Source organism: Parasteatoda tepidariorum, chromosome 10 (genome assembly GCF_982258835.1).
Source record: "Parasteatoda tepidariorum strain Cologne lab strain chromosome 10, Ptep-v5.0, whole genome shotgun sequence".
Taxonomy (NCBI): Eukaryota; Metazoa; Arthropoda; class Arachnida; order Araneae; family Theridiidae; genus Parasteatoda; species Parasteatoda tepidariorum.
Window position 1 is genome coordinate 69,340,989 of NC_141764.1, and position 15,652 is coordinate 69,356,640.

Here is a 15,652-nt window from a genome sequence, read left to right on the forward strand (position 1 = left end):
TTTTCCATTTTCTGTGTATGTAGCAAGAGTTGAGTCAGTACTAAAAAAATTTTGAATTGTGGTAGTAGTAGCATTTAAGTCCAATAAGTACTGATATTTTGAAACTACTAATTGAATTTTGTTATAAAAATGTCTTTTAGAACTTATATAACATGCTTTTTCCCAAAGCAGAAGGTGTTAAACTGAGATAAAGGTTGCAGGATTGTTCTAAGTACTTGCAGAAAAGTGTTATGCTTATTTCAATGTAAATGCATTTGCACACAGGTTTTTTTCTTTTCTTTTTCAATTACGATTACTGTTGCAGGGTAAAATAAAGTTCTCTTAAAATTGCCTTTTGCGAGCTATTTATCGTTTCATAGCAGAGAGGTTGCAGATTTTTAATGTTCTTAACAAAATATCCTGGCTTTTGCAAACACTCAAGGGCTTCAGCTGTGGACCTTTTTGTCTATTTTTAGCATTTTGTTCCTTATGTGACTACATCGGTTTTATTTAAAAAATTTCTCTAGATTTCAAGATTTCTCCCTATAACAACTATGTCCTTATATTTTACTCACTCGCCCCGTTTAAAAATAAAATATTGACTATTCTAATGAAATGAGCCATGAGATTATTTCTGCTGTTACAGCTACAGTGTGACACAAAGCAATCGATGCTATGAGATTCTAACATATATTTATTATGAAAGTCTATCTGATCAAATTTGTACAGACTAACTCACTTCCTATTCCATCTGAACAGGAAAAAAAAAACTTCAAGTAAGTGAAAGAGGGGGAAGTAGTGCCCCATCGAAATAAAGCCACTTCTTGCAGCCAAAATATCCATATTTCCAATCAACTAACTTAAAATGGGTGATATTACATACCAAGCCCAAGAGGAAGATAGTATTAATATTGTGTCAAATTTCAATTATGGCTGTCTAATATTCTATTGCAGATAGAAATCTTTTTTTCTTTCTTCTATATTAAGTCTTACTGAGGATAGTTTTCTTGGAGGTTGCTGGAAATGGCAGGTCATTCATGCCAGGCACTCTATTATCCCCCCCCCCCCGTAAAAAGAACCGCCACAAGAGTTTAGTGTAAATGAGAGCATTCTCTTGTTGGAAAAACAGACATAGGTGCGAGTAAATGAACTTGAATTTTTGGTTATCAGCCTGTGAGAAAGGCATGTTCAATTTACCATTATAACTGAACCCTTGCCACAACATTAATGAGCCTCTGCATTGCTTTCCATGTGGAAATTGTCTCGTGACTTTTTTTTATACATCTTATTTGAAAGCATAGGCCCTTCGAAATGAAATTGCTTGTCTGAAGATCTTTCGAAATCGATGGCGATATATCAACTGCAAGATATCCCATTTATTTTCAATATCTGATTTAATGCATGCACTATAAAGCAAATTTGCAAACAATTTATTGAGAGCGATATTGTTAAAATTAAAAAAGATATGTAAAGATAACACATTTTTTTCTAGTAGTTCATCTCCATTTTTTAAAAAATATACTAAAATTTTTTTTTAACCCAGATCTTATATTATTGTGCATTTGTTAATGCTAGACCAACATAAAATTGGGGTTCTGCTGTAAAATGATAAAAACAACAAAAATATTGTCCACCAAATAATCATACTAACAGTTGTATCAACTATATAATGTTACAAATGTTTATTTTCTGTATAATGGTGAATTGTAGTTGAAATCAGACTCAAAAGCTTTATTATCTGCCTAGCCAATTCTTTTTAAATTATTGAAAATAATTTTATTTGATGATTCTTCGTGATTTATTTATGAAAATGTCTTGTATGTTTCAAAGACTTTCAAATAATCTTTTTAAGTTGATGTAATTCAAAGTAATTAAATAACAATGAAAAAAGTGAAACAGTAACCATTAACCAATATAATATTTTATTGCACATTAAAACAAAAAATAAATTTAACCCAAGGTTCATTATAATGAATATACCTAGAGTTTAATACAAGGCAATATCAATGGAATAAAGTTCTGTTGCAGAGATCTGCAACCACATTGTTCTACATGCCTTCAAACTACGTCTGGAGAAATTTTATCCGGAGTTTACAATCACGAATCAGATAAAGAGCGATTCAGGAAATTCTATTCACAAGAGAGTTGGAACAAGCAGCTTGCTGTACAAGATGAATGTGTATGAGAGAAACAATAATAATAAAAACAAAAGAAAACTACATAAAGCAATGTTAAAAAATTGCCATATTTTAATTATGAATAATAGAAATTTTGAATTAAGGGTATTTAAAATTTAGGAAAAAAAAAATGTGTTTCTTAATAAAATAACCAGGATTTACTTTATATGCAAGTTATCCGCGCACCTGGAAAGTCATGAATTTCAGCATTGAACAAAATTTGTCATGATTTTTACTATTTTTTTAAAAAAAAATCTTGGAAAGTCATGGATTTAGGTCTCCAAAAAATCTAATTTTTAAGATGGAATCCCCCCCCCTCGATTTCATCCTGTTCCAAATATCTGAATTCCTAACAAAATAGCACTCAAGTCATATTTTATTAGAATATAAAAAGATCTTACATGTTCTTTAAAAATTATGTTCTTTCAAAAAATGAAAGAAAAAACATTTATAGAAGGAATCTTTTAAACTTTTTCTTCTGTGATTTATGAATTTTAATTATTTATTTATTTTAATTTTATCAATTTAAAATTCTAGTTGTAGCAAACCAGTCATTCGCGAATTTTTTTTAAAATTTGAAATGAGAACAGAAAAATCAGGAGTATTTCTTTCCTTTCTGAGGAACAAGAAAAGTATCTTTAGAATATAATTCTACAAAAAAAAAAAATGTATTTGCTTTTCTCCCCAGCTTTTTTATTGTTTCAACTCTTTCTTTACTCAGTTTTTAAAATCTATAAATATGAAGACAGTTTTGGTTATACCTGTCATTTCGAATAATGTTATTATAATGCTTTTTAAGTTTATTGTTGCGTTTTTGTCGTAGAAAATAGTAACTTCGTTAAGTCATGAAAAATTCTTGGAATTAGTCATGAAAAGCCATGAATTTGAAAATCTAAAATATAGCAGATACCCTGTAGTTAAGAATAATAAAATTTAATGCGAAACTTAAGCTAGTTTGTAAGGAAAAAAAAAAGAAATCCACAAGCTAAATGCTCTTAAAATGAAAAATATATTAAAGATGAATTAAGACAGTATTTGCTAGTTTTTTTCATAGACAACAATCTTAAGTGTTCATATAATTATTTAACTAATATACTGACTATTTTTTTATTAACTATACCACAAAATGTCTAGCAAGTTGTAATATTTAAGCCAGGCCTAAAAAGAGCTAAAATTACAGAAAAGCATTTATTTTAATTAAATGTAGAGACAAACTGTTAAAGAGTCAAAATAGAATATCAGTTAAGTGAAAGAGAATTAAATATTCTAGAATTTTATTTGAATGATACTCTTTTTATCATAAAATAAATAATTATAAATTTAAAATATTTCAATAATTTATTTCAATATTCAATTTTATTTCAATAATACTCTTTTTATTATAAATTTAAAATAAATAATAAAAATATTAAATTTTTTTTCTTCAAAAATTGTGATAAAATAAACTTATGGTAAACTAATAACTGTAATGTGATTGGACAAACATTATAAAAATATATATGAACAGTGCAAAATTATATTTATTGTAAGTTCACTTAATGATAAAAATTGTTCATTTATCCATTAACTTCATCTGGGTGGAAAAGTCTGGTCAAATAGGCAATTTTTTTAGAAAAAAAATTGAATAATTATTTAAATACTTGAGTGAGGTGGTTGACGATTTATTTTAAATAGGAAGGAATATAAAGGAAGGATTATAAAGGAGTTCTTTGCAAACAAAGATTCATGTTGTTGGCCTAGAACAGGGTTCCCCAACCCTATGCCGGGGAGCACCATGGCGCCCGTCGATCTGTCTAGGTGCGCCCGCTGCTTGTGCCCAATGATAAAATATTTCAGTTATCCATATCCCCATAAAATGTTATGCAATTACATACATGAGTACGCTAGCTCAGTAAAGGTAAAGTACTTGATAGATTTCTAGATTTAACTGAAGAGATTAAAAATTATCTTGCAGCCAAAAATCTAAAATTTTTAGATCTAAGAGATCCTCTTTGGCTAACAGATTTGTCTTTCATAACGGAAAAATTAAATAATTAAAACTTGGAGCTGAAGGGAATAGACAAACATATAGCAAGAATGATAGGAGCTATAAACTCGTTCAGAGCTAAGCTAGTTTTGTGGATATCACATATGAAAATGAAGTCTCTTGTGCATTTTCCATACATGATCAATTTGAAAAGCGCTTTCAACAGTTTAATATCATCGAGATATTTGATCATATACTTTGTAAATCATTTTACCAACCAAATAAACGTAACTGTAATAGCAACACACATTTCAGAATTTCTTGAAGTAAGGCGAGAAGTGGAGATAGAAATTTTGGATCTTCAGAATGACATTATCCTCAAAACTATAATATCAGATGAGAAATTCTGGAATATAGTTGTCAGAAATGAATTTCATTCTTAAAAAGAGCAGCATATAAAATAAAGTCGCTTTTTGGTTCCACATATTTGTGTGAATCACTGCTTTCGACGATAAATATCATAAAATCAAAATATAGATCCAGACTTACAGATGAACACCTTGACGATTGCTTGCGAGCGGGAGATTCACCATATTCTCCCAATTAAGAAGCGCTGGCCAGTGAAATGCCATGCCAAAGATCACATTGGCTGTATTTTATATATTTTATAAATAATTTTTATACTTCGTATGGTTTGAAAAAGCAATTTAGTAATCATTTATTTTACTCAAGAATATTAATACTAATTGTATTCCTAATTTAAATTAATTTTTAAAATTAAATTTTTTGTGCATTATATGTAGTGTGTATTATTACCTACATCTCTCAACTATAAATTTATCGTAAAAAAGTAAATGGTGCCAGCCATTCGACCGATATTCTGGTATTTGCTCTTAGGTTCGAAAAGGTTGGGGACCCCTGGCCTAGGAGTTAAAATCGAAGCTTTGCTTTGAGTGTTATAAAGCTTATTTCACATATCGTTAAACATGGCAGGAATATTCTTCCGGGACAGATCAGTCTTAAAATTCCCTACATTTTTTTAAACATTAATAATTTAAAATCAATAATTAATTATATTCACTTTATTTTTTTTATTAATTTCAACAAAAAAAAATTAAATTTTCTATAGTATTAGAACTAAACATTTTAGCCAATAATTAACTAAATAATACAACTAAGTTTCAAGTTTTTGCTTAGTTACTGTAATTTCCTAAGTATTGACACCAATAAAGTTAATGTTTTATATAAATCATAGATCTTATACTGTATATATCTTAAAGCTTGGCTCTAAAATATAATATGCACAAGTTAGGTCTGTGCAATTGTAATGTAAATTTATTATATGTTATTTATTTATACAATTTATGTTCAAAGCAATTTAATAATTTTTTTTAAAATTTTCTTCATCTACTTATTTAAATAACAGTGTAGATTTCACTTTAACGTCCTGAGTGAGAGTTCACTAACTTACATGAAAACAATAGATAACAAAAATTAAAATTTTATAATGGGTTATATTTACCTCTCTTCAAACACTGAGCAAAGTGGAAGTAGCAGCCCTTGATTGAAATGTCTTTAAATTCTTCATTTAGGGCTGCCATAACTCTCACTTCAAAATGTAGCATACTACAGGTGGGTGCAAAATTGAGGCCAATGTCTCTTACTTGGGCTTTCATCTGCTGGAAAAGACGGAGGTAAGTCTCCTTTTGCTTATCTTGCAGTAAATCAAAAGGAAACATCACCCCCATATATCTGGCATGGATGGTATAAAGCTGTGTAAAAAGAATTGGGACTATTTTAAAAGTACTATTTCTGCTGCTCACAACATCCTCAGATTGTCCACAGTACTGAAAACCTGTAAAAAATTTTATTCATCTTTTACAATATATCCATACATCTTCATGTAATAGCACAGAACTTTTGGTTGGCATTTAAAAAAAAAAAAAAAAAAACAGATTTCATTTTTGTAATTTGAAACGACCAAATTCTAAATCTATGATATCTATTGGTCATTTTTAATTTTGAAGCTACATTATAAATTGTATTTATATGTAAAAAAAAAAAAAAATTTTTTTAATAGCATAATTTTTTTATAAAACCAATTTTTTTTTCATTGGTACATCTATAGTTATGATTTTAAAATGACTTAGTTAATTAATTTTTAAAAACAAACCTTTTCAGTAATTAAATTTTATAGTTATTTTTTTTAACCTCTGTTGAGTCATTTTTGGTATCAGCGTTCGAGATCACGAGTTCACTGGTCTGAGACGACTAAATCCCTCCTTGGACACCACTATGAAATAATAATCAGTGGTTTGTGGGACCACCATTGCCACCATTAATTGATTGTGGAATGTGATGTTTATTTTTCTGAATTTTATTTTGAATAATTTGTTAGAATTTTGAGCATTTTTTTGATACAATATCTGTTTAGTATTTTATTCAATTGTAAAATCAATTTTCTATAATTAAACAAGTTTTATTCCAAATTAACTAATAAATGGGATGTTATGAAGCATAAAAATGATTATAAGTGATGTACATTATACTTAACGATAAATTTCAAGTGAACCATTGATATTGTTTGTGGCGTGACGTCATGAGGTGGGAAATCGCAGCTTTAGCTTTGAGTAAAGAATGAACCAACCCTTCTCTTTAGCCCTGGGAAAAAATAATGCTTTTATGGCACCAAAACAGGGGTAATTGTCGGTAACAATGCAGAGGTGGAGCGCATTTCACAATCTTATCTTGTTTTTTGGAATAAAACGAAATTAATATTTTTTTCTTCTAAATTTAAATTTTTTTCAATTCTTCGTAAGAAATATAATGTTTACCTTTTCTGTCAGCTTACATTTTCTGTCAACAAAAGTTTAGAAAAATCATAAAATTTCAGAAGATTTGTAGAATTTTTTAAAAATTAAGGACTTTTTCAGGAATTTAAGGACAACGTTAAGACCTGAGTAAATGGTTGCACAACATCATATACTTCAAGTCATATATAAACATGACGAATGTATTAACTATAATCAGAAGTGGCTTTATTTCCATGGGACATTTTTCGTTTTTAACTTATTTGATATTTTTTCTTGATTGACCAGATGCAGTAGGAAGTTACTCCTTGTAAATATGTGTTTAGATGTAGACCTTCAAATATATGTTTGGTTCACACTTTTTCTTTATCGGCAAATTATTATTTAGCTTAGTGGCTTTAATTAGTTGGGACACACTATATTTTAGAAAGGAAAAAGCTTATTGAAACTTTAAAACTTATTTACAGTACTGTTTAATTTTTTTTAAATTCAGTTATTTTAATGAGAAATTTGATTGATTTTTTGAAATTTGAAGTTTTTAATTTTATTTCAAGGTTTACAGGTAGTTAATGATTAGATCTTTTGTTTAAAATTCTCTTAAATGATGGGAATTATTTAAACTCAATTTGATTAATAGATGCATTAATATGTGGGGATATCATAATATTATATCATGAAAATAAGCACAAAAGGAAGATAAGTTACCTAAATAAACAGATATTAAATGTGAACACTGTGCTTATTCTCATTATTTTGAAGGAATTAAATGTATGACAAGTTCCAAAATAAATAAAATAATTTTTCATAAGAAAATGAAATATGCCTACCTGGGTTGGATGTTGTAAAAAGCGTCAAATCCATTTACTCTTTTATAGTTAACCAAAATAGAGCAACTAAATAGTTTTATTGTAAATAGTGTTATTTATTATAAAAGCCTTCAACAACAGGGTGGCTACAAAAATTGAGAAGTTTACATTTCCCTGATTTTACAGAGATTATTAACTAAATATAAATTTCCTTTATTTTATATGCTTAGAATAATTTTACGTAAATAATATTCAGTGCACCAAAAAAAGACCATCCTGATTAACTTGTATCTAATGATCGGATCTTAACGTTTTAAGGCTCATTCTTAATGGTTTGTGACCTCAAATATGCTAATTAATTAGTGCAGATGGTATTTTAAGTTACGATATCAGACACAAAAACGTACTTTCTCTGTATAAACATGACGTTTTTTTTAACGTATTCGGATTTATTTTATAGATTAGAAAGAAAAAAAATTAAATCTAATTTGTGTTGAAATTACGTCAGCTTTATTACGATACAACTTAATTGGCAAATTAACAATTGTTCTTTAAATTGAAATAATATTTTTTTTTACATACAGTAAATTGAATGACAAACTGATGGATAAGTTTGAACAAATAGTTTGAGTTTAAAAAATAAAAGTTTTTTTTTCAACAGTTCTGCTAGTTTTGAGGCTTGAGAAATTATTGCATTTATATTTCGTGCAAAATGTTCAAGTCGGCAAATTTCCAGGACAATAAAATTTACCACCTTTTCTTTTTATTCTGCTCCCCCCCCCCCGTTCTATGGTGAGCAAATTTAAATATGTTATCAAAGGAAAATAATAAAACACAAAATTTTTATTGAACATTTTTATTTTAAACTTTTCAAGATAACCATAAAAACTTTAGTTTATTGAGCATTAATGTATAGTTTACAATTAAAATGCCGTATTAAAAATAGTATAAAAAATTTGGAAATAATTTTTTTACATTTCATTTGTAATGTAATTATTTACAATACTCTCAACTTGTGAAACAATGTCAATGGGTTTTTCTGGAATAGATTGAGAATTGGAGTCATCAGCAGTATTTACAATTCTTCTTAGTTCCTGTTTAAGTTGGGTAGGAATGTATTTTTTATAGACACCATTGTAAAGCTAATAAGGGGGAAAAAGACTAAAATGTGAAACTACACTTAAGAAAAAAATAGAGTCAAATTAAAGATAATGTATGTTATACATAATGAGACATTATCATTAAATTAATAAAACATTACCTTTTCGATACTTTTAGTTTTCTGCTTATTTAATTCTTGATAAATGCTCGGTATTCTTTCAGCAAACTGTTGAAAAATCGTAATCAGAGTAAGATTTTCTTCATTCAAACTGTAGCACTGCAATAAAATTAAATTATTTGAAATTACAGCACTTATGTTATTACTAAGTAATTTTTTTAAATAAAAAATGAGAATCACTTAGTTAATTAAATCCTTTAATTGCTGTTTAAGGCCTTATACTAGGTTAAGTTGTTTAAGGAATTAAAAAAAATTGAAAATTCAATGATAAGTTTGTTAACTTTGTTTTGTTCCCCCATAGCAACATATATTTTCTAGATCACAAAAATCCACTTACAAAGAAAAATTACCAGAATAAATTAACAAAATTCAACCAAAGTTGTTCAGATATAATGTTAAAAGAAATAACAGAAAAATCTATAAGAATTAGCAGCTGAATTACATAAGTAAAGAAGAATAAGGCATAGGTTAAGTGAAATCTATGTAAATTTTTAATTCTGCAAATTTTAGAAAAATGCTATTATAGAAGCTTTACATAGATTAATGAATGCAAATAATAGCTATTTTATATATCTTATCTTCTTCATGTAATCAGATACTTGTCATATTTCTTTACACTAAGCTTTCAATAATACTTTGTTAAAAGGATATGAAATGAATTATCTTCTTTTAGTCTAAGCTTATTTTCTTATGCAGAATTAATACTAGATAATAACTTTCATAATGAATAAATATTTAAGATAGTCATACTAGATAGTCAAATAGTCATACTAGAATAGGACAATGTGCATGAGCAAAAAAATATAAACTTTTTATGGCATATAAAGTTTAGAAAAACAACTGAATTTTTTATTTTTTTGAATCATATTCCTGGCTACGTACTCTCAAAAAACTTAACAGGATTTAATTTATGATGACACACTAAAATAATTATATGCACATTAAAAAAACGGAATTAAGTTTGATAATACTGAAATTTGCAAAAATTAGTTTTTCACATAATTACGTTGACAATATTCACTTGGTTCAAAACACAATTTCAATTTAATACTCGTGCACTATTACATTTCTTAACTTTAACATTCTCTCCATTGCAGAACGTAACCTGGTCAATTAAATAGAATTAAAAAAACTGATTAAACTTATCAAAAGTATAATCATACATTCCTACTTTTAATAAGTAAAAAAAAAAAAAATAATCAAGTAAAAATATACCTTTTCAAATAAAAACCAGTATTTTTCAATGTTTTCTAATTTTGACTCTAAAAGAATTTTCAACCAGGGTCTAAGTAAAATATGGTGCACTGAAATAAATAAAGAATTTTCAATTCTTTTTTCTGAAGCATAAACAATTTTTATTATAAGAATTTTCAAATACATTATGGAAAACAATTTTTATTATAAGAATTTTCAAATACATTATGGAATTAATAACCTATTTTATAGTTGTTTGCAATTTTATGAAAATATTGGTTTTGAGACAAATTTTTACAAAATTATTAATGGAATATTCATTTTGGACAGTGAACATGTATAACTAGGACAGCCTCAAATAATTAAGTAATATTGAGAGTTTGATACAACACAACCATGTAACTAAAACTTTAAAAACAAATGAAATAGACCAGGTATAATATTTACAATGTTGGGATTGTAAAGATTTTGTCTAGGACAAAAAACTATGAATATTAGATAAGAATTAAAAAATGATCAGCAGAATCATTCGCAAGAGCGGGAGAGAATACCCCATTCACTCTTCCATAAACTCATTAATTTCATTTTTAGTAGGGGTGTGACATTGCTTTGGACACCTATACTATGTACCGATAATCAATTTTATAAAAATAATTTTGTCGACCGTAAAATTGAATTATTATTCAAAGACTTCATTTTCTTTTCTCCTTTTTTGCACCTATACTTTATAAATATATCCTCTCCTTATAAGCAGTTTATAATCAAAATTATAATATTCCCTAATTTTTTTGAGCAGTGTATAAGAAATCAGTGAAATATGTTAGAAGCAAATTTGACAACAAATTTATGCTAGGATAGATTAGAACATGGGAGTATGAATAGATTAGAGCTTGAATTAGGATTCATAAAAGCATTAGTCATTCTTAGCAAGCTTACATTCTGCCTCACTATCCTTCAACATTTCTGCTTAAATACTTACATACCCAGTTGGGCATTAATGCTAATGATACCGATTTAAGGGCTCCATAAATTTTGGCGAAAATCACTAAGATGGGGCAAATAAGCAGCAGCAATAGAGGAAAATTTATTGCAGATTAAAGTTCAAACCACTAAAATAATGCATCATAGTATGATGACACATAACTGTATTTGTATGAAAAAAAAGTTTAAAAACCTATAATGCAGTTCATAAACCTGTTTTTAAGATATTTACAATATTGTTCCGAGATTAGAACTTTATTTTTTGAAACAGCTGTTTTAGATTGAAAGGCAAAATCTCTTAGGGAATATTATATTATACTATTTATATTATTTCATTTTTGCTGAAGTGTGTCTATCTAGTTCCAATTTCTATTCTTTGGATTACAAGCAGACCTGTATAAAACTAAAAACTCTTTGTACACACACATACTGGACCACAAATTTTCTTCAACTGGCTATTACAGTGTGAAGAAGTTGTTGACATACAAAAATTTTAGAATAAATAATATATAGTACAATAACATAATGAGAATAAAAATGTGAAAATGAAATGATTATTCTTTAAAACTTAACAGAATTTTTTTATGGTACACAACTGAAGTCATTGTTTGAAAGAAAATATACCTAAAAATAAAACGTTCAAAGCATTCTAGCAGATGAATTTTCACTGACTATTTCATGTCCTAACTTGTCTTAAAGTTATGGAGAAATTTACAATCTTATTTTTATGAGAAAGGAGTATTACTTTCTTTCAAATTTTGGCTAGCTAGTGAAGCATTCTGGCAAAGCAATGTTTTTAAACAACTTTTTTGATAAAACTTATTTTATAATAAAAAATAAATAAAAAAATAGTGTAACATTTTAAAGGGATATTTTAATCTTAAGTTTTGATTTTAAAAAAAAATTAGAATTAAGTATTTTTCTGTGCTTTAATATTTGTTTAAAATGGCTTTTAGAAATGTTTTTAAATAAATTTCAATTCAAAAATATGTTCTAAAATATTTATACATATAAATGTTTTTGGTATACCTCGCTCAACACATGCATTTGTTTTAATTAAAAATGTTATTTATGAGTTAAAGATTTATTGATAAAGCATAATAAGAATGAAATAGTCCAATAAAAGAGGAACTAATCAATAAACATATAATAAAATTAAATACACTTGCCAAGAGAGGGATCAGTTTTCTCAATAAACTCAATCAGCTTAGTATAACTTGACAAAGCAACATTATCAATCATTGGATTACCCTAAAAGAAAATTAAGCCTAAATTAACACAGTTAAATTAAAAATTAACACAGAAAGGTATGCAAAAATTAAAATGAATTAGGTAAAAGTAGGTTTTTTCACTCTCCTAGCTGCAGTGGCATAGCTAGTGGGGGCAAAAAGGAACATCTGTCCTCAAGCGCAGCTTTAGAGATGCGAGAAATTCCAGAATTTTTTTTTCTCTTTTAAATATCCCTAATTCCATTTACAACTTAATGGCTGTGTGACTAAATTTTTTTTATTTACTTAAAAATTCAGCTAACTGTCTATCAATATTACTGTTAGTTTTTTTTAAAAATTATTTTGACAAATCGGTGACTTATTAAATAAAAAACGCCCTTAGAAATGCCAATCAATTAATCAATCGAAAATATCTGAGTGCAACAGAAACCATATAAATAACTTACACTGCTAAATTTTAAAAGAAATCAAACTAAAATTTATGGATTTTGTCTTCATAAAACATTACTTAAAGCTTCAAAATCTTATTCAATGTTAATTTAATAATTCAATGCCAAGTTCACTTGATTTCAGTTTTTAGGTAATCTAAAACTTAAAATGGTCCCAAAAAGCCCCCATAAGTCAGATAGTTTTCTGAAAGGGGCACAAAAGCTGAGTTTATCTCTGAGGGCTTTAAATCCTATCTACACATCTGTTTTACTGATGAATTATTGCTGATGGTTTTATATTTCAACAACTGTTTATTACTGCATAATCTGATATTATTACTTCATCATATATTTTATGAAATTTTCATTTTTTTTACCTACAAATATGCAAATACAGTCTACATAAAAGACTTTAATCTATTTTTTAAACTAATAAACTTGTCAAATCTTTCTTAAACTGATAATTGTTTTTTGATATTAAACAAGGGAGAGGGAGAGAGATTACTAAGATGTTATCAAATAGTGTTCTGTTGCATTTCTTCCAGAAAGTTAGACAGGTTTATAATTAATTATGATGTGGCAAATATTGATTAACAAAAACAAAAAATGGCAACGAAAATTGTTTATTAATTAAAGTGAAAAATATAAATTAATATTTACCAGCATTAAAGCATTTTCAATGGAGAATGCTAACAATCTGAAATCATTTCTTTGTAAAGAAAACTTTGTTGATAATATTTCAGTTGAAGCAAGTTTGACGAAGTGAGATTTTAAGTCCATCAATAGTAGCTGATATATTATTTCCAAACTAAGCAATTTCATACTTGAATTATTCATCCATTTTAAAATGTGAGTTAAAGATAAAGTAACGTGTGTAGAACACTGTAAGTAAAACACTTAAACTTTTAATAACATTTGTAAGAAGGTTATTCTACTATTTACGAATGTCATATTTTCAAACTTTGAATGTCTATAACTAAATTAAAAGAAAAGAAAATCTAATAATTTTTCTTTAAGTAACTCTTGGTGTCACTTAAACTTTATCCAATTTTTAGTAACTTTCATAAGTGTAAAACTGTTTTAAAAATTAAAAAATGGTTCTTAAAGAAGTAACAAAACATGTTAGATTTTTTTTAATTTTTAAAAAGCTTTTTGAATTTCTAATAAAAATTAGAGTAAGTATAAATGATGCCAATAGTTAGTTAAACAAAAATTCTTTGGACTACTTGATTTTTTTAAGCTGCTTTATAAGATCTCTAAGTCTGCAAATATGATAAATTATGAATTTATTAAAATGTATAAACTTATAATAAAATTAAACATACTTCAAAAAATTACCATCATTTTAGTTATGACAAAAATGTTAAATGATAGTATTCTTCAAAAATTTCATGATTTAAATAAACAACAAAGAGATACCAATAGTCTAAAACTAGTAGATATTATACTGGATTTAATCCCAAATTACACTATTTTAAACATTTTTCAAAACAATAAATAAAAATTTGTTCAGATAATTTTTTTTCTGAATGCTCAGTAATTTTCAACAAACTTTGAAGCAGCGTGAAATTTAAAATTATTCAGAAGTAAATTTGTAATATGAATAAATGTCACCTGATATTCAAGCATTTAAGGTCAACAGTAAGGAGAAAAAATTTTCTCTTCATATAATCTTCACAAAATTTCAACTATCACAATTTTTAAAAATCATTGTTTTTGAGCCACAAATTAAAAAAAATTTTTAAATAATTTTTAAAAAATAGTTTTTAAATAATAATTATTAAATTATGCTTTTTAAATTAAAATACAAATAAAGTTCATTGCTAAAAAAGGAAGCCATTGTTTAAAATTTACAATATTTACACAAAGATAAAAGTTATGGCAAAATTATTCTAAAAGAAAGAACTTTTCATAATTAAAATGCTTTTCTTTATCTTCATCAAGCTTTAACAAATTTTATAATATGTACTGTTTTAATCTATTTTTTTAAATAAAAAAATGAAACGAAAAAGAGGACATACTTTCATCTTTTTTACTAAAAAACTGAAAATGTATTTCTCCAAGTAAGTATGAGCTTCTGTAAACTAATTATTCAATGGAGGATTTAAATTATTTTAATGAAATAATAAAATGTATTCCTTAGCAACATTTAGCTGCAACAGAGACTCAACACAATAAAAATTAAAACAGGTGATTTATGAATAAATATTTTTATAGTAATTATAAATAAAATTATATTAAAAATAAGAAAATTTCAATTTTTTTTGTTTTTGCAGTTTAATATTTCATTTTTATTTTCAATATACATCAAATAAAATTACTTACTTTTAAATTTGCTTGAAATTCAAGTTTTAAAATAACCAAAATTAAATGAAGAGCTTCAACTTCTGGTTGGTTGTTTGAAAAAAGGCACTTCACAAAAAAAGCTGGAATGTTCACATTTCCTGTAATAATATGCCAGGCTGGAAAAAGAGAACATATAAAAAATTTCTATTAAATAAATTTTTATCATATATCTTATATTCTTCAATGCTTTATTTTTTTAAAAAAAATATACACTAATTGCTTATTAAAAAAAAACAATATTATGCAACGATTTTAATTCCATATTTTTAATTCAGAAGTTATTATGATTTCATATTAAAAAGCTAATTAATTAAAGAAATTATCAATTAAGAAAGTTATTAAGCAATTATTTAGCTAATCAATTAAGAAAAGCAATTTCAGTTAAAGAAGGGGCTCGTAAAATTTGATATTATCTGAAGTTAGTGAACAAAAAGAAGAAGAAAAATACATATGTAAA

The 15,652-nt window shown here is 26.5% G+C and overlaps 1 protein-coding gene and 1 long non-coding RNA gene across 6 annotated transcripts in view; both read right to left on the bottom strand.

Annotated features, from left to right (window-relative positions):
* Window positions 1–1,888: 1,888 nt before the first annotated feature.
* Window positions 1,889–5,937, bottom strand: LOC147803014 (uncharacterized). The gene is made up of 2 exons (XR_015430042.1): window positions 5,645–5,937; window positions 1,889–2,141 (listed from the first exon to the last, which is right to left on the bottom strand). It is a non-coding gene; the product is annotated as an uncharacterized LOC147803014 (long non-coding RNA).
* A 2,641-nt stretch (window positions 5,938–8,578) lies between these two features.
* LOC107443481 (uncharacterized) overlaps window positions 8,579–15,652 on the bottom strand; it is an 86,307-nt gene continuing 79,233 nt past the window's right edge. For 3 of the 5 annotated variants that reach the window (XM_087154257.1, XM_087154259.1, XM_087154260.1), the window contains 6 exons: window positions 15,175–15,311; window positions 13,510–13,731; window positions 12,362–12,443; window positions 10,233–10,321; window positions 9,000–9,116; window positions 8,579–8,880 (listed from right to left, as the gene is read on the bottom strand). Coding sequence is in view for 4 of the 5 variants with exons in the window: in XM_087154259.1 (XP_087010385.1) it covers window positions 8,710–8,880; window positions 9,000–9,116; window positions 10,233–10,321; window positions 12,362–12,443; window positions 13,510–13,731; window positions 15,175–15,311 (818 nt within the window). In the remaining variant the exon portion in view is untranslated. The remainder of the gene's footprint in view (window positions 8,881–8,999; window positions 9,117–10,232; window positions 10,322–12,361; window positions 12,444–13,509; window positions 13,732–15,174; window positions 15,312–15,652) is intronic. The other 2 variants (XM_087154261.1, XM_087154262.1) reach the window with 2 other exon arrangements.